Source organism: Palaemon carinicauda, chromosome 21, assembly GCF_036898095.1.
Source record: "Palaemon carinicauda isolate YSFRI2023 chromosome 21, ASM3689809v2, whole genome shotgun sequence".
In the NCBI taxonomy this organism is placed as follows: Eukaryota; Metazoa; Arthropoda; class Malacostraca; order Decapoda; family Palaemonidae; genus Palaemon; species Palaemon carinicauda.
Window position 1 is genome coordinate 127125357 of NC_090745.1, and position 27911 is coordinate 127153267.

The 27911-nt window shown below is 41.3% G+C and overlaps 1 protein-coding gene across 3 annotated transcripts in view; it reads right to left on the minus strand.

The window, feature by feature from the left end:
* Positions 1-27911, minus strand: part of mon2 (Mon2 homolog, regulator of endosome-to-Golgi trafficking) — a 185045-nt gene that overhangs the window by 34743 nt on the left and 122391 nt on the right. For all 3 annotated transcript variants that reach the window (XM_068345406.1, XM_068345405.1, XM_068345407.1), the window contains 6 exons: positions 14552-14683; positions 13936-14070; positions 13312-13470; positions 3069-3211; positions 2741-2906; positions 1844-1978 (listed from right to left, as the gene is read on the minus strand). In XM_068345406.1, coding sequence (XP_068201507.1) covers positions 1844-1978; positions 2741-2906; positions 3069-3211; positions 13312-13470; positions 13936-14070; positions 14552-14683 — 870 coding nt within the window. The remainder of the gene's footprint in view (positions 1-1843; positions 1979-2740; positions 2907-3068; positions 3212-13311; positions 13471-13935; positions 14071-14551; positions 14684-27911) is intronic.

Below are 27911 nucleotides of genomic sequence, written 5' to 3' on the forward strand. Positions count from 1 at the left end.
GCTTTAAAACTTTCTCCAAATACAAAGTATTGTATTCCTAGTAAAATCGGAAGAAGCATCTACTGCTCTAATATCATGGGCCTGAATTTTCACACCTTATAAATAAGTTTCATCCAAGTGACTGGTTCACTTACTCAATTAGTAAATCCAGAAATGATTCTACTTTCAAGGATTGAAAATCACTTGTAGTGTATCATTGAAAACATAAAACTCAAATATCAAATTTATAACCTTACAAAAAGTAGTCTCCTAATCTCTTATTATGAACGTAAGGAAAATATCAGAACAGACAGTGAAATTGATCTGTTATGCTGTTTTTTAACCATTTCACTATAGAGGGTTAACCAAAAAATCTCTTGTTTTGTACATTCTTGGGGAAGATGACACACTACCTAAGCATAATACAAGAGTAGAAGTCATAGGATGGTCCAATACTAACATTTGGCTGTATGCAAGACAACCATACATTACTTGTTGAAGTAACCAGTTTACAGAACCCTGTACGAAAGGATCATTCAACATTATACCTTCAACATTAAAAAAAAGAAACTTTATATCCTAATCTGCTTTGATATACAGAAAACAACTCATCTTTATGGACTATTGTGCTAATAACTAATTGCTTTACATAGAGTCTGCTTTTACTTAGGAGCTTAACATCCAGAAATCCGCTGTTTTACAAGTTTAGTACAACAGTTTTGATGAATAAATCATCTGCACTGTTCTTTCCAAGGGATTTTGAAAGATTAAGTTTTAAATCCTCATCCAAAGGGAAGTGAGAAGAGTGATAAACTTTCTTACTTCTCGAACAGCAAATTTTCACTGAATGATCAGGAGCTGCAGGTACATGTTCTACACAGTTAGTAAAACAGGGACGACCTACCCTGAGGAGAGAACATTAATAAAAACAGCCTTATTCACTGAAAAGAGGAATAATTTTATGCCAAGTATCTGGAACCTCAGAAATCCATGTTCGCACAATAAGGAGATTCTGATATACTGTACTGCATGTGATTTAAAAGATTCTATATCCTACTGTCTAATAAACTATTAGGCTTATATGATCCTCTGATTAAGTCATATTCTACAATAGGATCCTGTAATACTTTAGAAAAGGTATATATTTCGAACTAGAGGGGCACTCAGTAGAGCGCAGACCTCTGCCTTGGCAGCTTATTTCTTGACCTTTTGCTTGACTGAGACCTTGACCTCTGACCTTGACCTACCAAAATTTAATCATTTCCAGATTTTTACATAACAGTTAATCGCTGCAAGTTTCATTACTCTACAATGAAAATTGTGGCCAGGAAGCTGTTTAAAAACAAACATACACACACAAACAGGTGGTAAAAAATAATCCCCTTAAAACTTCATTGGAGGAGGTAATAAGGATTCACTTTTGCTGACAGTAGCATAATCACTTTCCATTCCCAACAAAATTTCATCTGTACCAATTTGGAAGACATATCAATCTTAACAAGGAAGTAACAAAATAGTATACAAATGAAAATTTCACCACACAAAAAATATGCGACTGTCTGAGGTTGCGTTTGAATATGAATGAGAAATCAACATGGCTGTACCTCAGACGAAATACTGTTTGCACAACCACTCTATCTACCAATGTCTCTTTCCAGCCAGAATTTAATGGTCTTCCAATGTCATAGTGAGAATATTATTTAATTTTAACTGAAGCTATTCACTGCATAATGAATAGCACATGAATTCCAGGTTTCACTGAAAAAAAAATCTTTAACAAAGACATACAAAATAGCACCTTATAACAACTTTCAACTGGTATAAGTATATTACTATATAAGAAAAGAGTTCACAACCAACTTACCGATCCTTTGGTGGTATGAGGTCTTGTGATAACATTGCCATATTGAGGTGCCTGACAACTGTACGATGAAAACTGTAGGAGGAGGGTAAATAACTGTGGTACCATTGCTTTTGTGGCCCCATTACCTTCGGTAACCTGCAATAAAAAAAAAAAATAAACATCTATTATGTACAAATGAGAATATATTTTATTACATATTTTAAAGTGAATATACCAAGCAATTTATATACAGTATAGGTAGTAATATCTTCATCGACATATGTTGTATTACTTATGGTGTCTAAATACAATATAAATACCAATAAAGCTTCTCTAGAGTAGCATTATTTAATACAAATACAAGACTGGGCCTTGGCAGAAAATATATAAAATGGAATATTCAGTTATTAAATAGCAAATACAAGACAGCTTTCACAATGATACATGATGGGAGCCTGATTTAAGGAGACTGATATTGTTATACAGTATTAGGGAATTTTCTTGTCCTTGGGTTTTCTTCTTCATAATTTTGACACAAATAAACTACGCCATTACCCACGGAGAATATTATGCAGAATGAACCATATAGATACTGTGATATTTTTGACCAAGAATAAATAAAATTAATCATGAAACAACAAAATATGAAAGTTTCCCCATTAGTTTTTCATACCAACTCTCATTGTTCAATGATCACCTGATTCTCATCTATGCTCGGTGTAAAAAAAAAAAAAAAATCTGTTGGATTTACAGTGATGTGGAAATGGTTATTTAAACTTTAACTCAATTAAAGGCTACAGCATAAGAAAAAGTTTAAAACATGTATGACTTTCTATGATATGATGAAATACTTGTACAATTGTACTAACAAAAACATATATTCATATATAAAAGACAAAATTAAGAGAAAAATCAAACCTCTTTTTCAATGGCTGCCAAAGCTTGCAAAACGCCTTCTTGTAAAGGGGTAACGACGACTTCAGTAAACGATGGGAGTATAAAAGGGGAAGAATCACCATGGACAGGAACGGAAACACAGCCGGATAACACTGAAGCTAAACGACTAAAGTCACTAACGACAAATCTGGAGAGGAAGGAGAGAACAGAAATAAAGAATGATCTCTTAAAATACAGAAGTTCTCTTAAAGTGAATAGTAGTTAAACTTATCAACTGATTTATAAACAGGTGACCAATTATATATATTTGAATGAACTTAAATACACTTACTGTTTTAAGAACACTTACCTAGGTTTGATATGTTGAAATAAGTGAGGAAATATATGAACCAATGCCGTAAGAAAAGGCTGGGATGGAATGTATGCATCAGAGCCCCTTGTAACTTCATCTGGAGGTGGCTTTGTTATCTCCGCACCAATTGTATGCCAAACCTGTTGGAAATAAGTTACGAATTGCACTAATTGTTTCAATGGATTATTGTTGTAGGTATTCATAAGGAACACTATGATGGTATCTATAGTGGATGGGATAGTGGTTGAATAAATAATAACAAAAAACAATGGGGAAAAAAAGAAAAAGAAAGTCCTTATCAGGAATAAGTATTACCAAAAATCATTAAAACATAGTAGGTAGAAACTGCTGAAATAAAAAAAAAGAGAGAGAGAGAGAGCCTTACCTTATTGCCTTATTTTTTGTTTGGGTTCCCCCAGGTCCCTCAGTGTGAGGCACCTCGTATATCCACCAGAGTTGCTAATGCATCTTCCAGTGTATTTTGCATCTTCCAGTCTTGGATGGTCTGGGATGCATCTTAGGTATTTATCGAGCTTATTCTTAAACACATCTACGCTCACTCCTGATATGTTTCTTAGATGAGCTGGCAGCACATCAAATAGTCGCTGCATTATCGATGCTGGTGCGTAGTGGATTAATGTCCTGTGCGCCTTTCTCAGTTTACCTGGAATGCTTTTTGGCACTATTAATCTACCTCGGCTTGCTCTTTCTGATATTTTAAGCTCCATGATGTTTTCAGCAATTCCTTCTATTTGCTTCCATGCTTGTATTATCATGTAGCGTTCTCTTCTCCTTTCTAGACTGTATAGTTTTAAAAATTGCAGTCTTTCCCAGTAGTCAAGGTCCTTAACTTCTTCTATTCTAGCAGTATAGGACCTTTTTACACTCTCTATTTGCGCAATATCCTTTTGGTAGTGTGGGTACCATATCACATTGCAGTACTCGAGTGTACTACGCACATAAGTTTTGTAAAGCATAGTCATGTGTTCAGCTTTTCATGTTTTAAAGTGTCTGAATAACATTCCCATTTTTGCTTTACATTTAGCCAACAGTGTTGCTATTTGGTCGTTGCATAATATATTCCTATTTAAAATTACACCAAGGTCTTTAATTGCTTCCTTGTTTGTAATTGTCTCATTATTAGGTCCCTTGTATGCATACACCATTCCTTCTCTGTTTCCATAATTTATTGATTCGAATTTATCGGTGTTAAATACCATCCTATTTATCTCCGCCCATTCATATATTTTGTTTAGATCTCTTTGTAGTGAGTTCCTATCTTCATCACAAGTAATTTCTCTACTTATTCTTGTGTCATCGGCGAAACTTCTCACTACGGAGTTTTCAACATCACAGTCTATGTCTGAGATCATAATAACAAATAGCAGTGCAGCTAATACCGTACCTTGGGGCACACCAGATATTACCTGGGCTTCATCTGATTTCTCGACATTTGCAACCACTATCTGTTTTCTGTTTTGCAGGAATTCTTTTACCCATTTTCCTATCTTTCCCACAATATTATGCTTTCTCATTTTTTTCTCCAATATGTTATGGTCTACCTTGTCAAAGGCTTTTGCAAAATCTAGATAGATCACATCTGTGTCTTTTTCATTTATCATATTATTGTATATGTTTTCATAGTGTGCTATCAGTTGGGTCTGTGTACTTTTTCCAGGTACGAAACCGTGTTGACCCATATTAAACAAATTATTTTTGACCAAATGGTTCATTATTTTCTTTTTTATTACCCTCTCATACACTTTCATAATATGTGATGTTAGACTAACAGGTCTATAGTTGCTTGCCTCTAGTCTTGATCCACTTTTGAAGATAGGGGTTATATAAGCTAATTTATGTTTAACATATATCTCGCTCATATCTACACTCTGTCTTAGCAGTATTGCAAGCGGCTTCGCGATAGTGTTTGCAGTTTTTTTTTAACAAAATCGCTGGAACTCCATCTGGTCCGGCTGCCGATCCATTTTTAATTTCGTTTATAGCCGTGACAATATCTGCTTCATTAATATCTATATCCGTTAGATATTCAACATTTTCTTCTCTCATTTCTGTTTCATTATTCTCATTCGCAATTCTTGGCGTGAACTCACTCTTATATTTTTCTGCTAATATGTTGCATATTTCCTTTTTTTCATTCGTTAGCCGTCCGTCAATTCTTAGAGGGCCTATTTCTATTCTCCTTTTATTCATCTTTTTTGCATAGGAGTAAAGTACTTTGGGGTTTCTTTTTATATTTTGAAGTGTCCTTTCTTCTAAGTCCCTTTTTTCATTTTCTTTCGACTGTATAATCTTTTGTTCTGCATTTTCTATCTTACATTTTATTTCCCTCATTTTCCACACATTTTTTTCTTTTGCAAGATTTTTCTTCCACTTTCTAATTTTCTGAAATAAGATCCTTCTGTCTCTTGGTATGCACGTCTTTTGTTTATTGTTTTTTTTTTTTTGAGAGAGAGAGAGAGAGAGAGAGAGAGAGAGAGAGAGAGAGAGAGAGAGAGAGAGAGAGAGAGAGAGAGAGAGTGTGTGTGTGTGTGTGTGTGTTTGTTTTATACAGAAGGCAGTTGAAGAATAAACAAAAACCTTTTGAAACTTACTAGGGGACATGCAAGGAAGAAATAGAGGTGTAAATTTTGGAGAAGAGAAAGAGGAAGTAAGAATGGTAAATTAAAGGGGTTAGGAGGAATTTATCTAGAATTTTTCAACAAAAGAGAGGAAAAAAGAATATATTCAGAATAACAGTATAGCAGCAGCAAGAGAAGGCTAATAGGAGGGCCCCAAAATTGAAGAAAGTGCAAAAGACAAGGAAAAGTTAACAAGATACAATAGTTGACAATGAGGAGAACATACTCTAAGGTTAATCCTGCAGAGGGAAGGGTAAGGGAAGAGAAAAAAAAGAAGAAAAAAAAAAAGAAACTAAGTAATAGTCCCCTTAAAGGGTCCTTTTGCAACTAAAGTTATATTTGTGTCTCCTAAGAATTAATCATTTGTTGCCAGTTTCAAGTCCCCTTATTGGTATATGTACTTCAGCTCACAAAAATAATAAACTAAACCTATTTGATGGCAGAAATGAGACTAAATATGCAAGTTGAATTCTAGCGCCAAACCTCGGAATCAAAACTACCACTGGGCAAGTACACACCCTCATAAGTGCATAATTCTATAAGAAATAAAGAATAGAAATAAGAAAAAGAATTATAGAACTTAAATAATATCAGATATGTGAAGATTTATCTTATGCTATGCTATGTTATGCTATGTGGGCATGGGAAGCCAAGGCTTAGGAAAAGACTCATGATTAACAACTAAGTTTTTTGTAAGTAAAATGATATTTTAATTATAAAATAAATTTTTGAATATACTTACCCGGTGAATATATAATAGCTGCTACTCAGCGGCTCGACAGAAAACACACTCAAAAAACTCGCGAGCAATCGCTATGAAGGTTGCGGGTGTGCCCACCAGCGCCAACTATCGGCCAGATACCACTCTTGCATGTAAACAAACCCTTCAATTCTTCTCGTCCCGCTGCGTCTCTATTGGGGAGGAAGGGAGGGCCTTTAATTTATATATTCACCGGGTAAGTATATTAAAAAATTTATTTTATAATTAAAATATCATTTTTAAATATTTAACTTAGCCGGTGAATATATAATAGCTGATTCACACCCAAGGCGGTGGGTAGAGACCAGAGTTAATTAAGTTTACAGCGTATAAGCTAAGAGTTTTTGACAGTTATCAATATAACAAAACCAAAATATATAGGTACCTGGTAAGGAAGTTGACTTAGACGATTACTCTGCCTTGTAAGTCTGTCTTCCTCACGAAGCCCAGCGATCCTCTTAGGATGCTGAAAGACTCCCAGGAGCTGAAGTATAAAGGGTTGCAACCCATACTAACAGGACCTCATCAAACCCCTAATCTGGGCGCTCTCAAGAAATGACTTTGACCACCCGCCAAATCAACAAGGATGCGAAAGGCTTCTTAGCCTTCCGTACAGCCCAAAAAACAATATTAAAAAAACATTTCAAGAGACATATTAAAAAGGATATTGGAATTAGGGTAATGTAGTGGTAGAACCCTCACCCACTACTGCACTCGCTGCAACGAATGGACCCAGTGTGTAGCAGTCCTCGTAAAGAGTCTGGACATCTTTTAAGTAAAATGACGTGAACACTGACTTGCTTCTCCAAAAAGTCGCGTCCATAATACTTTGCAGAGATTTATTTTGCTTGAAGGCCACGGAGGTTGCTATAGCTCTAACTTCGTGTGTCTTAACCTTAGGCAAACATCGGTCTTTCTCATTCAAGTGAGAATGAGCTTCTCGTATTAAAAAATCTGATAAAATATGACAAAGCATTCTTTGACATAGGCAATGATGGTTTCTTAACTGAGCACCATAATGCCTCAGATTTACCTCGTAATGACTTAGTACGAGCTAAATAGAACTTAAGAGCTCTAACAGGACATAATACTCTTTCCAGTTCGTTGCCTACGATCTCTGATAAGCAAGGAATATCAAAAGATTTAGGCCAAGGACGAGAAGGCAGTTCATTTTTTGGCCAGGAAACCAAGTTGAAGTGAACAAGAGGCTTTTTCTGTAGAAAAAACCGATGTTCTTACTGAAGGCATGAAGTTCACTGACCCTTTTAGCCGAAGCCAAGCACACTAGGAAAAGTGTCTTGAGGGTGAGATCCTTCAGGGAGGCTGAATGTAATGGCTCAAACCTGTCTGACATGAGGAACCTTATGACCACGTCTAAGTTCCATCCAGGAGTTGCCAAACGACGTTCCTTAGAGGTCTCGAAAGACTTAAGGAGATCTTGGAGATCTTTATTGTTGGAAAGATCTAAGCCTCTATGTCGAAAGACCGAAGCCAACATGCTCCTGTAGCCCTTAATCGTGGGAGCTGAAAGGGAGCGAACCTTTCTCAGATGTAAAAGAAAATCTGTGATTTGGGCTACAGAGGTACTGGACGAGGACACAGATGCTGACTTGCACCAGTCTCAAAAGACTTCCCACTTCGACTGGTATACTCTAATGGTAGAAGCTCTCCTCGCTCTTGCAATCGCACTGGCTGCCTCCTTCGAAAAGCCTCGAGCTCTTGAGAGTCTTTCGATAGTCTGAAGGAAGTCAGACGAAGAGCGGGGAGGCTTTGATGGACATTCTTTACGTGGGGCTGACGTAACAGATCTACCCTTAGAGGAAGACTTCTTGGAAAGTCTACCAGCCATTGAAGTACCTCGGTGAACCACTCTCTCGCGGGCCAGAGGGTAGCAACCAACGTCAACCTTGTCCCTTCGTGAGAGGCGAACTTCTGCAGTACCTTGTTGACTATCTTGAATGGTGGGAATGCATATAAGTCCAGAAGAGACCAATCCAGTAGAAACGCGTCTATGTGGATTGCTTCTGTATCTAGGACTGGAGAGCAATAGATTGGTAACCTTTTGGTCAACGAGGAGGCAAAGAGGTCTATGGTGGGTTGACCCCAAGTAGCCCAAAGACTCTTGCCCACGTCCTTGTGGAGGGTCCATTCCGTGGGTATCACCTGACCCCTCCGACTGAGACAGTCTGCCAAGACGTTCAAGTCCCCCTGGATGAATCTCGTCAACAGGGAGATGCCTCGATTTCTTGACCATAAGAGAAGGTCCCTTGCGATCTCGAGCAGCGTGAAGGAGTGTGTGCCTCCTTGCTTGGAGATGTACGCCAAAGTTGTGGTGTTGTCTGAGTTGACCTCTACCACTTAGTTTCGAAGAAGCTTTCGAATATCATCAAGGCCAAGTGGACTGCTAATAGCTCCTTGCCGTTGATGTGCATGCTCTTCTGACTTGAGGTCCACAGACCCGAGCATTCCCGACTGTCCAGGGTCGCACCCCAACCCAAATCCGACGCGTCTGAGAACAACACGTGGTTTGGGTTCTTGACTGCTAGGGATAGTCCCTCTCTCAGACTGATATTGCTGTCCCACCATTTCAGGCATGCCTTTACTGGTTCGGAGACTGGGAATGATACCGTCTCTAACGTCTTGTCCTAGTTCCAGTGAGAGGCTAGATGGAACCGGAGAGGCAGAAGGTGTAGTCTCCCTAGTGAGACAAACTGCTCCAGGGATGAGAGAGTCCCTACGAGACTGTTCCAACTCCTGACTGAACAAACGTTTTCTTTTCAGCATTAGTTGGACTTCGAGCAGGGCTTGTTCTATTCGGTGGCAGACGGAAAAGCCCGAAAAAAACTGGACTGCGAATCTCCATCCCCAAATATAGAATAATCTGGGATGGGATCAGTTGGGACTTTTAGGTTGACCAAAAGTCCCAACTCCCTGGCCAGACTCAACGTCCAATGTAGATCCTGCAGACAGCGAAGACTGGACGACGCTCTGAGAAGCCAGTCGTCCAAGTACAGGGAGGCTCGGATCCCCGATAGATGGAGGGATTTTGCCACATTCCTCATGAGCCTCTTAAACACGAGAGGAGCAGGACTGAGGCCAAAGCACAGGGCTCGAAACTGGTACCCCACATTCCTGTAAACAAACCTCAGAAACGGTTGGGAATCCGGGTGTATAGGAATGTGGAAGTATGCCTCCTGAAGGTCGAGAGAGACCATCCAGTCGCCTTCCATAAATGCTGTCAAGACAGCCTGGTAGACTTCATCGTGAAGTTTGTCTTGACAATGAACACATTGAGCGCACTTGCCTCTTACGTACTCCTGCAGTGAACATGGCTGCCAGATCATTGGAGCCATCCCTGAGGGACTTGTTCCTGCAGAGAACATGGCTGTCAGATCATTGGAGCCATCCCTGAAAGCCTTGTTTATGCATGACATAATTGTACAGCAAAACTTCAAACGCTCGAAAATAGCTCTGAAGTCGACCATAAAAACTTGGAGCGTCTCATGGCCAGGCGCCAGGGAGAGTCTATGAGGTTTGAAAAGTCTATCTGGGCAGAGGCAGGAACTCCCAAGCCGAGAACTTCTCTCGTGTCATATCAGACTCTCGCTCTATAAGCCAGCTTAAAAGTAGGGAAAGCAAAGGCTGTCTCCCCCAAACTCCTCCTGGTGATAAACCAGTCGCCTAGCAAACGTAAAGCTCTCTTAGAAGAGCGAGAGAGCACTAGCTTATAAAACAACGGCTTCGAAGTAGCTAGGCCTAGTGTAAACTCTGACGTTTAGGCGAACGAGGAGCAGCAGTTACAAAAAGATCCGGACAAAGATCCTTAAAAATCAGCATGATTTATTTAAAGTCCATAGAGGGCTAAGCAGCTTTAGGCTCCTCTCCGTCTGACAGAGTCCTCAAGGGAATATCAGTAGGAGGGGGAACAGCAACTTCCTCATCTGAAGGAACCTTGTCCGACAATAGCCGAGTTTCAAGCAAGGGAGAGAGACCTACCGTGGTGGCAATGCTTTACAAGCAGAGTCCACACGCACTGGTGCATTAGTAGCGGACCAGGACGCAACGTCATGTAACTGCTTAACAGTCTGAGAACTGTCAACAACAACAGGTGCGGGAGGACGCTCGGCGTCCACTCGAGACTGTTTTGACTGCCTAGTCTGAGCAGTCAAAACAACTCTAGACTGCGGTAGTTGACGCTCAGCGTCAAAACAAGTCAACTCCGCTGGTTGGCGAACGTCCTGAACGTCAACAGGAGCATTAGGAAGCGGCCTAACGTCCAAATGCGGCTGAAAATCAACACGTGACCGCATCGAGTGAGGCTCTACATATCGTGACTGACGTGACTTAGCTACGCCAACGTCAACAGGACGCACAAAGGTTCGTTTGGGCGGCTGAAGGCCAGGATCTCGATGAGATAAACGGCTAGGATCAACGTGAACCTTATCGGCAGAATAGTCTTCCATAAGAGAGGCAAGCTTATTCTGCATGTCTTGCCGTACAACCCATTTAGGATCAACGGGAATGGTTGCGGTAAGAGACGAGGGTAACGTCTGTGACTGCAAAACCTTGCCTACAAAAAGACTCTCGGAGCCTGTGTTACGCTTTTGTTTAGGCGGCGAGCAGTCTTCCGATGACTGCATAGGGTCAGAGCTGTCCTAATAGTTAAAACCAGGACGCTGGACCTGTCCTGAAAGGACTGACTTTCGCTTAAAGGGCCTCGAAACCTTGTTCCACGGTTTCTTATGCGAAAAGCCTTCGGATGACGAGGAGAAAATCGTCTCTCTCGCCTTATGGTAGGGGTGATCTTGGTGAGATACGCCTGATACCATAGAGGGAACGTCTGTTCGCTGATCAAGGCCTCTCGAACCCATAAGTCGTACGACATTACTTCTCCCCTGGGCTTGGGAGCTTGCTAGAGGTCTCGGACTAGGCGAACGACAGGCACGAACAGACGAACCCTCGGTCGCAACACTGATAACACTTTGCGCAATATCACTTTATCACTACGATTTTCTGTTTTGCACTTATTTCACTGAAACCGAATTTTTTAACAATTCACATTAGGTATGAATAAAACTGATTTCTACCTGAAGCACGCAATTCTACCCTCATCAAAAGGTTATAATTGCGAAATCAATCTTATAATGTAAGCACATTAATACAAGCAAAAAACAGTAAACATATTTTAAGATAAAAAGATCAGTGGCTGGGAAAGAGACTAAACACTAGTTCATTCAAAACTACGTTTTCAATCTCTCACCGTACAGTGCCTTGGGACGAGAATAAAAACTAAAAACGTTTTATCCTTTCTCCCCGTACAGAGACTAGGGACGAGAGTAACTCGAGAACAACGTTACTCGCTTGGGACGAGAATAAAGATCGGAACGTTCTCTCTCCTCTCTCTCTCTCCGTCTCTATCTCTCTCTTGATTTCGCACCGAAGAGAAGAGCCCACTTACGTTTCGTCAATAAACAGGTTATTTGACCAAAGGAAAAAACTGAAAGGTTTTTCAATTAAAAAGTTCCTTTAAAATAGAATTTAAAACATTTAAGCTTTGAAAGAAGAATGAACAAAACGTCAGAATCGATTTACTCTTTCTGCAAAGTGAAACCGTGATACTCTCTCTCTCTATCGTAACGATAGAGCGCAAACAGCGTAGCATAAATAAACTAAACGTTAGTTCATCTTTGAAACAGTACGAAGACTATTCAAAGAAAATCTTTCATAAAATATCTACTAAAAAATATTCATTTAATAAGTTTTAAATCATTAGTTCTGTAAAAGTTATTTACGATTGAAAGGGCTCAACGTTGTTTAACTTCGGTTTCCAAGTTAGGACCGCCTACTCTCAGGAAAGGTCGCATATAAACAAATCATTAAAATTTAACTTGATGTTTATTATAAATGGAAAGCTAATCGAAGAGGCCTAATAAAGGCGGTTGAGATATAAAATATATAGAGGGAAATCTATAATTAATTTATAACGTGATAAGATAATTGCTAAAAGCCTAAAACACACTTCCGTACTAAGGGAAGGGTCGGCCATTTAAAAGTCAAAGAAAGTCCAAAAAACAATCCAAAGTCATCAAAAATTAAATCTACCCAAAAATGAGTTCAAGATTTAAGTTGAAGATAAAACACCTGCACTGCGAAAGCTCAAACCAAAATGAAGTACTTCACCAAATATGTTGAGAAAACTCCAGGTTCTACAGCGAGTAATGATACGTCTTGTCGTCAAGGTCGACAGAGAAGAATTGAAGGGTTTGTTTACATGCAAGAGTGGTATCTGGCCGATAGTTGGCGCTGGTGGGCACACCCGCAACCTTCATAGCGATCGCTCGCGAGTTTTTTGAGTGTGTTTTCTGTCGAGCCGCTGAGTAGCAGCTATTATATATTCACCGGCTAAGTTAAATATTTAAAAAGGAATTTTCTTTAAACGTAGCTTTGGTTTTATTCTTGAATTAAACCTTTTTTGTTACTGATTACTCACTGAAAAAATAAATCACACTTCTTGCCTGAAAGACTTTCTGAAAAGAGGAGAAAATTGGAGTAAGATAAGGAAAGAAGGTAAACCATATGGAGGGAAGAGACCAAATGGAACAGATAAAAGGAAAGAAACAAAAGTGTATGGATGGGGATGAAGGACTCAGTTAAGGACCTTAAACGCTACCTACAATGCAACACACAAGGTACCCTATAAACAATAACTTTTTTTATGGAGTTCATCCTACACACAGTCTACATGAAGACAAGAAAAATACTAGTTACAAAAACAATTTTAAATAAATATGTGTAAATAGAACCCATGTAAACAGCATAACAACTAGAATAGAAAAATCACCTTCCAAGCAGTATTCCAGTTGGCTATGGTTTCTTCTGCAATTGGATGTGGTCCGCAGTTCTTTGCATCTGAGTGGTCAGAGTAATTAGAAGGTATTCCTGAAGATGACCTTCCAGCTTGAAGCATCTCTTGGAGAGATTTCAATGCAGCTAAGGACACCTAAAAGATAAGGGATTTAGATAAAAACTTTTATTTATCCAATTTATCAGTATGCTTTAATTTTCAGAAAATGCTGAGGAACCATGAAGAAAAGGAGCAAAAACATCAAACACAATATGACAACAAGGTCATAAAATACTACAGTACATAAATTCGTAGTCAATAAACAACATCTCTATATACATTGACAATATCACTACAATGATTTCATTACATATATAGTACAGAAATTCTTCAGTATTCACCTCATCTACATCTAAATACAATACCAAATTTTGATTTAAATTATATTTCTGGTAATGACATTCAAATAATACCTAAATCCTTTTTAACTGTTCTTCCTGGCAAAACAAAATGCCTATAACTGACGCATTCTGTGCCCAAAAATATTTCAACAATTCAACAAGAGGACTAAGTAATTTATGTGGAAATTACTTTAAACCAAATAAAGATTTAGATACCAACCTCATTGCTCTTGGAGAGTGCTGCCGTGTGAATGAAATCCAACAACAACGCCCATGCTCGAGGGAAATCACCAAGTCCTTGGAGAATGTTCTGCTTGGTGCTGAATACTCGAGCTACACCTGACAAGGTTAATACCTGAAAATAAGTGATATGCAAATGTTATTAAAAAAAGGAACATTTGTGTGTATACTGTATTAGTGATGCATTAGATTATCATAGTTCATAGCATAAAAAATATCAGATAGAATGTTTCCTGAAAGACTCTTTAGACTCTTATAACACAAAACACCATAAAAAATCATGTCTACAGTATAGGACATAAATGGCCAACATTGTGTTAAACCTTTTAGTAAATGATCGAGGAAATAAGCTAGAAGCAATATCAAAGACAAAAATTAGATCAAGACCATCAAATTTCCTCATGACTAGAATATTCTTACAAAGAAATTTTGTCAAGTTATCTATTCATCTTACAGATATTAGAAACATTAGTTAGGAGTAATTTTTCTCCATAATCTAATGGAAGAAAATCTAGCTGAGAATTTTTACATCACATGGTATTGGAAGTGTTAGTCACTTAAATACAACTAGGGTTACAAAAGGAGAACAAACAAACCTGGGTTTCTGCCCATTGTTTCTGCTGGGTATTGCGGGAATGGTGAATTAGGATGTTGCCCCCTTGATCAACTTTATCAGTGCTTGCTGAGTCTGAGAGCTGGCGGACTTTGTCAAGCAATGGGAAGAGAACCTGCAATTAAATCATCAAACATAAAGATTCCACAAGCATTTTAAAATTTGAATGACTGAAAAAAAATATGGTGCTAAAACACTAAAGATGAACAAGCAGGATTTAGAAAAGGTAGAAGTTGTACTGACCATATTTTCCATTTAAGACATGTTGTGAAACAATGTGTAGAATATAGAATTCAACTTTTGAAGGCATTTGTGGACTATGAAAAACTCTTTGAAAGTTTGCTATGGCCAATTTTGTGGAGAATCCTGTGTTATTATGGTATTCCTCTTAATTATATTAATTTTATTAAGTCTGTTCATGAGCATAGCAAGTGTAAAGTTAATGTTAGTGGAGTCCTATTAAATGAATTTCCAGTGAACAGCAGACTACTCCAAGGGAATATGTTGTCACTTATGTTGTTTACCCTCCTCGTGGATTTTGTAAGGCGTAGAACAGTTGGAAATTCTGGAGATGAACTGGACTGAATTGGTTATAGAAAAATAGCTGACTCAGAGTATGCTGATGATGCCGTCCTTATTACCAGAACACCACAGAATTTGCAATGCTTGCTTACCAGCATGCATGAAATATCACAGGAAGTTTGGCTCAAGATAAATAGAAGAAAGACAGAGATGATGAGAACGGAATATACAATGGAAGATGAAATTTCATTGGAAGGAGAAAGGATTAATGAGGTAGAATCATTTAAATATTTAGGAACTATGATCTCTAATAGAGGATCTTTAGAATTGAAGTTTAATGTAAGATTGAAAAAAGCAAATCAGACAATGGCTAGGTTAAATAAAATTTGGAAATCAAATCGCCTGAAATTACATATCAAATAAGGCTATATATCAGTTTAGTGAAAACAGTGTTACTATATGGAAAAGTCATGGGATGACAATGAAACAATCTTCAACAGATTTTGTAGATTTGAGAGCAAAGACCTCAGAAGAATATTGTGAACTAAATGGCAGGACTGGATTATAAATGAAACTATAATTGAGATTACTAAAGTGCCATATGTGGATGAGATCATGGTAAGGGGTAGATGGAGATGGTTTGGGCATACTCTTTGCACTCCAAAAGAGAGATTAGTTCACCAAACATTTAACTGGGCTCCACAAGGTACTAGAAGAGTTGGAAGACCCAGGCCAACATGGCTGAGGACTACGAAGCCTGAAGTCGGAGATGATGAATGGAGAAGTATTGAATTAAAATGTCAAGATAGAGACGGCTGGTGAAACCTAATCGAGGCCCTTTGCGTCAATGGGTGGAAATGATGATGAAGATGAAAATACTAAAAAAAATACATTTGGTAAATTAAGCCCAAGACAATGCAATGACAACATAAAAAGATCCTTTGACTTTTTATAAAAATTGTATCACATGTTAATTGAAAGTCAAATGTTTCTTGACAAATAACTTACAGTACTTTGAATTTTTTTACAAGATAGAGTACAAATACTAACCTCCTTTTATCCATTTCTATCTGCCCAATTGAAGGAAAAATATTATAAAGTAGTAGCTCAGCTTAAGAGCTACTCTGAATACAAGAAAAATTATTCAAAGTGGTTTACAAACATTGTATCAGTCTGCGGTTAAAAATTTCTCTCCTTGTGTGGAATTTTTGTAGACACGTACTAACGAGACTAGCACAAGATGCACAAGAAGCAGTCTAGTAGGATCCAATCTCCACCATCGCAGTGTTTACGTTATTTTACTCTATTTAGTTTTGCCTTAGATGGCATCCCTCCTTGCTGAGACCTTAACTCTCTCACACTCCGAGAAGCACTCATACCAGCATCATCTACAGTTATCGTTTGAGCGTCTTTGAATTGCTCTTCATAGAGTCTTAACAGCATGTTCTTTATAGAATTGTGATCACTAATGTTCACTGTCCAGTCTACAGTAACAGTACAGCACAGCAGTGGTCCCAAGATGATAAGGAGATGATTACCGTAGAGATTAAAAAAGAAATTATAAAGAATCATGAACAAAGTCTGCATGTGGCAGATATTGCAAAAATGTACAACTGTACAGTGCAACAACCACGATTTGTATGATTCCACCCCCCAAAAAATAATCAATATCTAATATAAAATGAAGTGCTGACTTTGATAAAACAACGGCCACATGTTTTTGATAATGTAGAAAAGTTGCTTCTCATCTGGATCAACGAGAAGTTATTTGGAGAAATGTTTCATGATAATACTATTAATGAAAAATGTTATTTTTATAATAAAATAAATTTTTGAATATACTTACCCGGTGATTATATATTAAAGGACCCTCCCTTCCTCCCCAATAGAGACCCAGTGGACCGAGGAGAAAATTGAGTTCTGTGTTTACATTGAGTACTGAGTACCTGCACGACAGATGGCGCTGTTGAAATACACCCCCTACCTGCATTGCGATCGCTGGCGGATTTTTAACATAGAGTTTTCTGTCGAGCAACAGAGTTGCAGCTTATATTCCTTACGGAGCCTCGCGATCCTCTTAGGATGCTGAGCGACCCCTAGGATCTGAAGTATCAAGGGTTGCAACCCATACAACAGGACCTCATCAAAACCTCTAATCTAGGCGCTTCTCAAGAAATGACTTTGACCACCCGCCAAATCAAGTAGGATGCGAAAGGCTTCTTAGCCTTCCGGACAACCCAAAAACAATAATAAAACATTTCAAGAGAAAGATTAAAAAGGTTATGGAATTAGGGAATTGTAGTGGTTGAGCCCTCACCCACTACTGCACTCGTTGCTACGAATGGTCCCAGAGTGTAGCAGTTCTCGTAAAGAGACTGGACATTCTTAAGATAAAAAGACGCGAACACTGACTTGCTTTTCCAATAGGTTGCGTCGATTATACTTTGCAGAGATCTATTTTGTTTAAAGGCCACGGAAGTTGCGACAGCTCTAACTTCGTGTGTCCTTACCTTCAGCAAAGCTTGGTCTTCCTCATTCAGATGGGAATGAGCTTCTCGTATTAACAGTCTGATAAAATAGGATAAAGCATTCTTTGACATAGGCAAAGATGGTTTCTTAACTGAACACCATAAAGCTTCAGACGGGCCTCGTAAAGGTTTAGTTCGTTTTAAATAGAACTTAAGAGCTCTTACAGGGCATAAGACTCTTTCTAGTTCATTTCCAACCATACGATAAGTTTGGAATATCGAACGATATTGGCCAAGGCCGAGAAGGCAGCTCGTTTTTGGCTAGAAAACCAAGTTGTAGAACATGTAGCCGTTTCGGATGAGAATCCGATGTTCTTGCTGAAGGCATGAATCTCACTGACTCTTTTAGCTGTGGCTAAGCATACCAGGAAAAGAGTCTTTAAGGTGAGATCTTTCAGGGAGGCTGATTGTAGCGGTTCGAACCTGTCTGACATAAGGAATCTTAGTACCACGTCTAAATTCCAACCAGGTGTAACCAAACGACGCTCCTTCGTGGTCTCAAAAGACTTAAGGAGGTCCTGTAGATCTTTATTGTTGGAAAGATCTAAGCCTCTGTGACGGAAGACTGATGCCAACATGCTTCTGTAACCCTTGATAGTGGGAGCTGAAAGAGATCGTTCTTTCCTCAGATATAAGAGGAAGTCAGCTATTTGAGTTACAGAGGTACTGGTCGAGGATACGGATACTGACTTGCACCAGTTTCGGAAGATTTCCCACTTCGATTGGTAGACTCTAAGGGTGGATGTTCTCCTTGCTCTAGCAATCGCTCTGGCTGCCTCCTTCGAAAAGCCTCTAGCTCTCGAGAGTCTTTCGATAGTCTGAAGGCAGTCAGACGAAGAGCGTGGAGGCCTTGGTGTACCTTCTTTACGCGTGGCTGACGTAGAAGGTCCACCCTTAGGGGAAGTGTTCTGGGAACGTCTACTAGCCATCGAAGTACCTCGGTGAACCATTCTCTCGCGGGCCAGAGGGAAGTAACTAGCGTCAACCTTGTCCCTTCGTGAGAGGCGAACTTCTGCAGTACCTTGTTGACAATCTTGAACGGAGGGAATGCATAAAGATCTAGATGTGACCAATCTAGTAGAAAGGCATCTATATGAACTGCTGCTGGGTCCGGGATTGGTGAGCAAAATATTGGGAGCCTCTTGGTCATCGAGGTTGCGAAGAGATCTATGGTTGGCTGGCCCCAGGTGGCCCAAAGTCTCTTGCATACATCCTTGTGGAGGGTCCATTCTGTTGGAATTATTTGTCCCTTCCGACTGAGACAATCTGCCATGACATTCAAGTTGCCTTGGATGAACCTCGTTACTAGTGATATGTCTAGACCTTTTGACCAGGTGAGGAGGTCCCTTGCGATCTCGTACAACGTCAGAGAGTAGGTCCCTCCTTGCTTGGAGATGTACGCCAAAGCCGTGGTGTTGTCCGAGTTCACCTCCACCACTTTGCCTTGAAGGAGAGACCTGAAGCTTTTCCAGGCCAGACGTACTGCCAGTAGCTCCTTGAAGTTGAAATGCATTGTCCTTTGACTCGAGTTCCATAATCCCGAGCATTCCCGACCGTCTAATGTCGCACCCCAGCCTACGTCCGATGCGTCCGAGAAGAGAACGTGGTTGGGAGTCTGAACAGTCAGGGGAAGACCCTCTCTAAGGTTGATATAGTCCTTTCACCAAGTCAGACAAGACTTTATCTTTCCGGAAACCGGGATCGAGACCGCTTCTAGCGGCTTGTCCTTTTTCCAGTGAAAAGCTAGATGGTATAGAAGAGGACGGAGGTGTAGTCTTCCTAGTGACACAAAATGATCCACGGATGACAGTGTCCCTACCAGACTCATCCACAGCCTGACTGAGCAGCGTTCCTTCTTCAGCATCTTCTGGATGGATAGCAGGGCTGGGGGCTGATCGTCTTGTTCAGCAACGTCCTCATCAGAGGGTTCCTCATCCGAAACTGATGAGGAAACGGCAACGGAGTGGGCAACGCCTGACTCGCTGAATCCGGTCGCACTGGTGGATGCGTGACGGAGCCGGACGCAATATCATGGAACTGCTGCACAGTCTGTGAACTGCCAACAACCATGGGTGCGCGAGGAAGTACAGCGTCAACCCGAAACTGTCTAGACCGTCTGGGTTGTGCAGTCAACACCCTACCGGGTTGCTGAGGTTGACGCACTGCGTCACAACAAGTCACCTCTGCTGGTTGTTGAACGTCCTGAACGTCAACAACCACCTCCGAGCGTCGCTTAACGTCAACGTGCGACTGGCAACCCACACTGGGTCGCATCGGTGGAGGAACCACCTCAACTGGCAGACGCGAGTAGGTTACCTCAGCGTCAACAGGGCGCACAACCGACCGGTTGGAAGGTTGTTGGCCAGAAGGAGGAACCACCTCAACTGGCAGACGCGAGTAGGTTACCTCAGCGTCAACAGGGCGCACAACCGACCGGTTGGAAGGTTGTTGGCCAGAAGGTTCTTCTCCGCATTTAAGTCCTCTATCAAGGACGCAAGCTTGGACTGCATGGCTTGCAGCAAAGCCCATTTAGGGTCTACGGGAGCAGGTGTGGCAACAGACGGGGTTAGCGACTGAGGCGGAACCGTTTACCATCCCTGAAAGCCTTGTTATGTGTGACATAATAGTACAGCAAAACTTCAAAGGCTTGACAAAAGCTGAGAAGTTGACCTGTAAACAACTTGGAGCGTCTCATGGCTAGGCGCCAGGGCGAGTCTACCAGAATTGAGAAGTCTATCTGGGCAGAGGCATGAACTCCCAAGCCGAGAACTTCTCTCGTGTCATATCAGACTCTCGCTCTATAAGCCAGTTTAAAAGAAGGGAAATCAAAGGCTGTATCCCTAAAAACTCCTCCTGGTGCAAAAACCAGTCGCCTAGCCAACGTAACGCTCTCTAGGAGAGCGAGAGAGCACTAGCTTAAAAACAACGGCTTCGAAGTAGCTAGGCCTAGTGTAAGTTCTGACGTTTAGGCGAACGAGGAGCAGCAGTTACAAGATCCGGACGAAGATCCTTAAAAAAAAATCATCATGATTTAATTAAAGTCCATAGGAGGCTAAGCAGCTTAAGGCTCCTCTCCATCTGACAGAGTCCTCAAGGGAATATCAGTACGAGGGAGAACAGCAACTTCCTCATCTACAGGAACCTTGTCCGATAAAAGCTAGGTTACCTCAGTGAGTCTCTCACTGGAGCATTAGTAGCAGACCAGAAGGCAACGTCATGTAACTGCTTGACAGTCTGTGAACTGTCAACAACTGAACTGTCAACCACAACAGGTGCGTGAGGACGTACAGTGTCCACTCGAGACTGCTTTGACTGTCTAGACTGAGCAGTCAAAACAACTCTAGAAAGCGGAGGTTGACGCACCGCGTCAAAACAAAACAACTTAGACTGTTGTTGTACCTCGCGAACGTCAACGGAAGGTTCCGTGCGTCGCTGAACGTCAACATGCGGCTGGCAGGGTACACTGGAACGCATGGGTGGCGGGACTCTCTCAGCTGGAGTGCGGCAGAAGGTCGCCTCAGCGTCCACAGGACGCACAACCGTGGTTGGTTGTAGGCTAGAGGTTGGTGTCAACCTTCTCCGCACGAAAGTCCTGCATCAATGACGTTAACTGAGACTGCATGGTCTGCAGCAAAGACCACTTAGGGTCTACAAGAGCAGGTGCGGCAACAGACGGTGTGACTGCCTGATGCGGTACCGCTTTGCCTCTCTTAGGAGGTGAGCAGTCGTCGGAAGACTGCAGCGAGTCCGAACTGACCCAGTGGCTACAACTGGGCCGTTGGACTTGCGCGGAAGGGACCGACTTGCGCTTAAAAAGCCGCGAGACCTTGGTCCATGGTTTCTTACGAGAAACCTCTTCCGCAGACGAGAAATAAATGGGCTCTCTCGTCTTTGTGTGGGTGGGGCGATCTTGGGTAGATACGCCCGAAACCACGGAGGGAAAAACGTCTGTTCGTTGATCAAGGCCTCTCGAACCCATAAGTCGTTCGACATTACTTCTCCCCTGGGCTTGGGAGCTTGCAAGAGGTCCCGGACTAGGTGAACGACAGGCACGAACAGACGAACCCTCGGACGCAACACTGTAACACTTTGCGCATAACACTTTATCGATTTTCTGTTTTGCACTTATTTCACTGAAATCGAAACTTTTACTGATTTCTACCTGAAACACGCAATTCTACCCTTCATTAAAAGGTAGTAATTGCGAAATCAGTCGTATAATGCAGCTCATTAATACTAGCAAAAAAACAGAAAACATATATAAAGATAAAAAACTCAGTGGCTGGGAAAGAGACTAAACACTAGTTCAAATAAACTACGTTTACAATCTCTCACCGCACATAGCCTGGGGACAAGAATAAAACCCTAGAAACGTTTTACCTTCCTCCCCGTACAGAGACTAAGGACGAGAGTAACACGAGAACAACGTTACCCGCTTGAACGGAACGTTTTCTCTCCTCTCTCTCCCTCCGTCTCTATCTCTCTCTCTCTTTCTCTCTTGATTTCGCACCTAAGAGAAGAGCCCAATTATCTATCGTCAAAAAAACATGTTTTTGACTAAAGGAAAAAACTGAAAGGTTTTCCAAATAAAAAGTTCCTTTAATTTAGAATTTAAAACATTTAAGCTAAGAAAGAATGAACAAAACGTCAGAATCGATTTACTCTTACTGCAAAGTGAAACCGTGATACACTCTCTCTCTCTATCGTAACGATAGAGCGCATGTTGAACGTCCTGAACGTCAACAACTGCGTAGTCTAAAAAACTAAACGTTAGTTCATCTTTGAAAACAGTACGAAGACTATCAAAGAAATTCTTTCATAAAGCATTACATTTAAAAAGTTTTAAATTCTTTAAAGGCTAAATACGATATAACGGGCTCAACGTTGATTAACTTCGGTTCCAAGTTAGGACCGCCTACTATCAGGAAAGGTCGCATATAAACAAAACATAAAAATTTATTTTTTATATGTTTATAATAAATGGAAAGTTAATCGAAGAGGCCTAATAAAGGCGGAGAGATATAAAATATATAGATCTATAACGTGTTAAGCAAAATTACTAAAAACCTAAACACACTTCCGTCTAAGGGAAGGGTCGGCCATTTAAAAGTGAAAGAGAGTCCATACTCTCTTTGTCACCATAATTAAATCTATCCAAAACGAGTTCAAGTTTTGAGATGAAGATAAAACACCTGCATAGCGAAAGCTCAAAACTAGAATAGTGTACTTCACCAAATAGTTGTGAAAACAAATCCAGTTAGTAACAGCGAATTAGTAGGTCTTGCCGGTAGCCCGACAGAGAGAAAATTGAGTTCTGTGTTTACATTGAGTACTGAGTACCTGCACGACAGATGGCGCTGTTGAAGTACACCCCCTACCTGCATTGCGATCGCTGGCGGATTTTTAACGTAGAGTTTTCTGTCGAGCAACAGAGTTGCAGCTTATATAATCACCGGCTAAGTTTAATATTGAAAAGGCAAAAATATTATATGCTGACACTGTTGAAAATTAGCCAGGTATGTCAGCAGGCAAAGAAAAAGAAACATTCACAACTCGTGAAAGGTATGAGAATATCAAGAGAAAAGCTGCCATCCATAGTGCTGTGCGACATGGCAACGCTGCAAGCTCCGATGTCAGAGGTATTCTTTTACAAATTTAAAAGGTTCGTGGATTTCGAGTCTTACATGCCACAGCAAATGTTCAACTGTGACAAGACCAGTCTATTTTTGAAGATGATGCCCAGGAGGACCTTCATTACAGCAGATGATAAGACAATTCCCAGTCACATGCCCATGAAAGGCCATTTAAATGTGCTGTTCCATGCTAATGGCAGTGAGGATTGCAAAACCAGGTATTGAGAGAGAGAGAGAGAGAGAGAGAGAGAGAGAGAGAGAGAGAGAGAGAGAGAGAGAGAGAGTGTGTATGTGTGTGTGTTACAATTGCTTTGTTCTTAGGTGTGTATATTCTTGTTAGCAGTAGTGTGTGAACAACTGAATATACATAGCTAACACTAATGAAAGAAAACGACATAGTAATTTCATTAAAATAAACAAGGAATAAATATGGAAATGAAAAATAAGCTAAGATAAGATAACAATACTGCTGTGTACTTTTACTATATATTTCTTTATCTTTGGTGCTCATATTGTCTGCCAAACTAGTAGTCACCCAATTAAAGAAAATGCTGTGGATTTTAGGACCACGCCCTCTTGCAAAAATAGATTTACTACAGTACAGGTGCAGTAAATACACTGTACTAACAACTTTTTCATATATCCTATTACCATTTTTCAAGGAAACTTGTAAGCAAATAAGATAAGATTTTTCCAGGCCTAGCCTACTAGCAATCCTGTCCATGTTTTGTGACTAGGAAACTGTATGCATAAGATGTCGACTATAAAGGTAGATTGTTTACAGACAGGGTTTCAGTCCCTAATCATGTCATTAAGGGAGGAGTACCTGCACTATCATCTATAATTTTAAGGATACAAATAAACACCATTTCTGGGCTTGAACCTGTGCCGGCCAGTGAATAAGCTCCTATTAGCACTTATTCTTAGGTAATTTACTGCTAAATATACCAGAGAAAAAATGTAAAGGAGTGCTAGGTTAACTAGCTCGCTCACCTATTGGTGTCGGTATAAAATTGGGCGTATAATCCAGAGGTCCCGCACTATTTAGATTCATCCACGACAAAGACCCCAATAGAGGAGAGCCGTTCAACCTCACTCGGCACCAGCAACTCTGTATCCGCTCAGAACCCAACTCCTTTTTTAGCACGCCTGTGTTGTAACCCGCTTTTTTTGTGCTCTCGTATTTTGCTTATTTTCCACTGGATTATGGCTTCTTCATCGGTTTCCCAGGAGACACCGTCTAAGTTAAGTACCAAGCTATGTTTTGCTGTGTTTTGAGCAATCTAGATCGTTTAATATTTAAATTATAGGAGTTTATTCTTTTCGATCATCTCGGTCTTGCTCGATTCCGCTTACAGTTGGTACTCCTGTTTTGAGAGCTTTTAGTTTCACTCGCGGTGTTACTAAGTGTATTATTTTTATCATTAGTTAAAAGTTTTTTATATGTTATTGTGGATATTCATTATTTAGCGTTTAGAACCCTTGTGGTTCATATTTAGGGCCGATATCAGTTACGTATCGTAGATGGCTTGCCGACCTTCGTTACTAGGCGGCGATTTTATTATATAAGCCATCAGGTGTTGTCCTTTGGGATTTATTTATTATGTTGCATACCTTGCCCTAAATTTTTTATGTGTATATTTATATAATTTTCAACGCTATTACTATTATAATGAATATTTGTGCTTATTACTCCGTATGATCTGTCTGGTTGGGGATCGTCAGTTGGTAGCCCTGCTGCTCCGTATCACGTGATCCTCCCCCAAGCTCCCCCTCTCGCTAGGTTGGTGGCTAGGCTTCTCTCCCCCCTCCCCTAGGGGACCGTTGCCCTCCCTCCTTTTAGAGGGGGTAGTTCAGTGTTTATGGACTTTGTCCTCCGGGTGTCCCGGCGGTTTCGTCTCTGTCTAGATGGGTTGGCCACCGGTCAACAGAGTAGGATCCCGGTGCACCCTATTTTATATTCACCTATCACACTTTTATTATGTTATACGAAACCCTCCGGGTTCGGTTGGCGGTTCTTATCTACAGTTCCGCCCCCCTATTAATTTATAACAGTTCCTATGATTATATATGATTATATATGACAGATCACTATCCCGGAGTTCCTATATGTATTGGTTTATGGATATACTTTTATTTCCCGGCCCGGGGCTTAACCTCGCTCCGGGAAATCAGACACCATGTGTCTTAATTCTTTGTTGCATCCTGTTTTATGATCCCGGCTCGACCGGAATGGATAGCTATACTCTAGTCTTAAGTTAGACTTATGTTTAGGCCCGGGTCCTCCGGACCCGCCCCTACTTGAGAGTATTACAGTTAAGCTCTAGTCTTAAGTTAGACTTATGTTAGTCCCGGGTCCTCCGGACCCGCCCCTACTCAAGAGAATTACAGTTTCTCATATACTATTCTTTTTATAGATGGTGCATTGTCAGACGACGGCCTGTGCGGCTGTTCTCCATCAGCCTTGTGGCCATACCGTATGTAGGTCTCACGCCCTCTGCGGAGTTCAGCTGGAGGACATCGTGGTCTGGCACCCTGATAACTGTATGGTCTGTTTTGACCTCATCACCACCCTCGGATCTGATTCGGTGAGTCCCGTTGGCTATGTTGCCTTTCTAATTATTTTACCTTTTTTGGTATACATACACCATTTAGTAAGACTTCTATGGTCTTGAAGGACCGCCGGGAATCTTCCTTTTGTAATTCCCACTATTATTTCAGGCATCCCCGGAGCAGAAGACTGCGGCTCGGGCCACACTGAAAGTGTGGGTTGGGGGATTTGCCCGAAACGTGAAATCCAAACAGCCTTACGTCCTATCTGAAGACTACTGTGCCATGATCTACCCTAACGCCAAGTCTTCAGCCGCTGTGGCTAGGCATGTTGCGGCACCCATCATTGCCGACATTGATGCCACCATAGCGGGATTCATCGACCAGGAACAAGATCCGTTGGATGCCCCCGGAGATCTGGAAGACAATGTGGCTTCCATGAACTTAGACGTTGAACCCATGTTGTTAGACGATCCGGATGCAGGTAGGGTGGTAAGTGAGGCAGGTGTTACCGGCGCTGAGATTCCTATCCTCAGCCCCGCTCTTTCTTCTTCATCTGATCTCTCTTCTTTCCATGGTTTTTCTGGGGACCGTGATTCGTCTCATCGATCACACCCGGTTCCCCCCAAAGATAAGTCTACATCGAGAACTTTGCCAAAAGCTCGTAAGCCCCACAAGGCTTCCCATAGTTCCAAGTCTAATACAAACCCGTCATCTAAGGCTTCCGGCTCCTCCTCTAAGTCTCACGACCCGGGAGTACAACCCGCCACTTCTGCTCCTAGCCCGGGCCTTTCCGAATCAGCCATGCTTCGCATCGTGTCTGAGATGCAATCTAAGATTGTGTCGGAAATGCAGGCCAAGATGGACACGATGTTCTCTAACATTGGTCAGAGACTTGGAGCATTAGAACAAGGTGCTCCGGAGCGAGTTCAAAGCTCTCTCATCCCGGATGCCTCTAAGCTTCCGCCGTTTACCAAGAATAACCCTTGGCGCATGGCTCTTCATTCCCCATTCTCAGATGGGATGTTAACATTGGAAGGTCTTGGTACTCGTCCTCTAGAGGATTTTGAATTCTTTCCTCCTGGTCTCGCATTTCCATTTCATGGTTATGCCAGGCTTACCGAGGATGCTCTGGTTCGGCTGGATAAGGTCCCCAAAGAGACTGTCATTTTCCCGAAAGAACAAGCCCAATCTGTTTGGGCTAGGTTTCTGAATGATATTGGTTGCACCAATACCATGTTGACGCCTTATAAGAGTTCTTTCACAATGTTCTTAATGGACAAGAACACCGTGACTCCATGCGTCAATAAGGTTGCAGAGCTTGCTTTCCAATATGCTCTGGAGGAGAAGCCCTTGCCTCCCATCCGAAAGGTGGATCCGATCTCCCTCCTTCTTCCTTCAGGTATTGAGTGTTGGGACAATGTCCATACCACTTTTACTTCTGGCAAGCTAACAGCGGACTGTGCTTCAGTTATGTTTAGTGAACGGCTTCCCCGTCTCCCGGAATCTTTTATTAAACAGGAGTATGATTCCCGCCTACGTGTTGGTCGAACTTTGAACTTGGCCACATCTACGGAGTCGATAGCCTTAACTTATGATACTGAGAGTATCTTTAAGTCTCTCAATAAGGCTACTTTGCAGTCGTTATATTTCGATCTATATGACTTTGCTATTGCCAAACGTAGGTGCCGCAAACACGTCCTGGCTGAGGCGACTATTAGGCACGAGCCTAATAAACTTATCCGGTCCTCTTGCTGGGGTTCAAATCTCTTCCCTGAGGATCTTGTGGAGGAAGTCTTGGCAGAGGCTACTAGAGTCAATCAGAGCCTTAAAGCCCGTTGGGGTTTGACTCCTAAGCGGAAATATGACCCCGCAAATTACCAAGCCCGGGGTAGGAAGAAGCTCCGCCCGTATACCTCCACCCAGTTCCGGCAACAGCAGAGTAGTTCGTCTGTTTTCCGTCAGCCTCTTCCTCCATCTCCTGCTGCTCCTGCACAGCCTTCCACCTCTCAGGCTCCTTCATCGGACGACTATGTCACCGTTCTGCTCCCTAAGAGCCAGCTTCCCGGTGCCTCCACCACCTCTCCAGCCTTTAACCAGTCTTATGAGG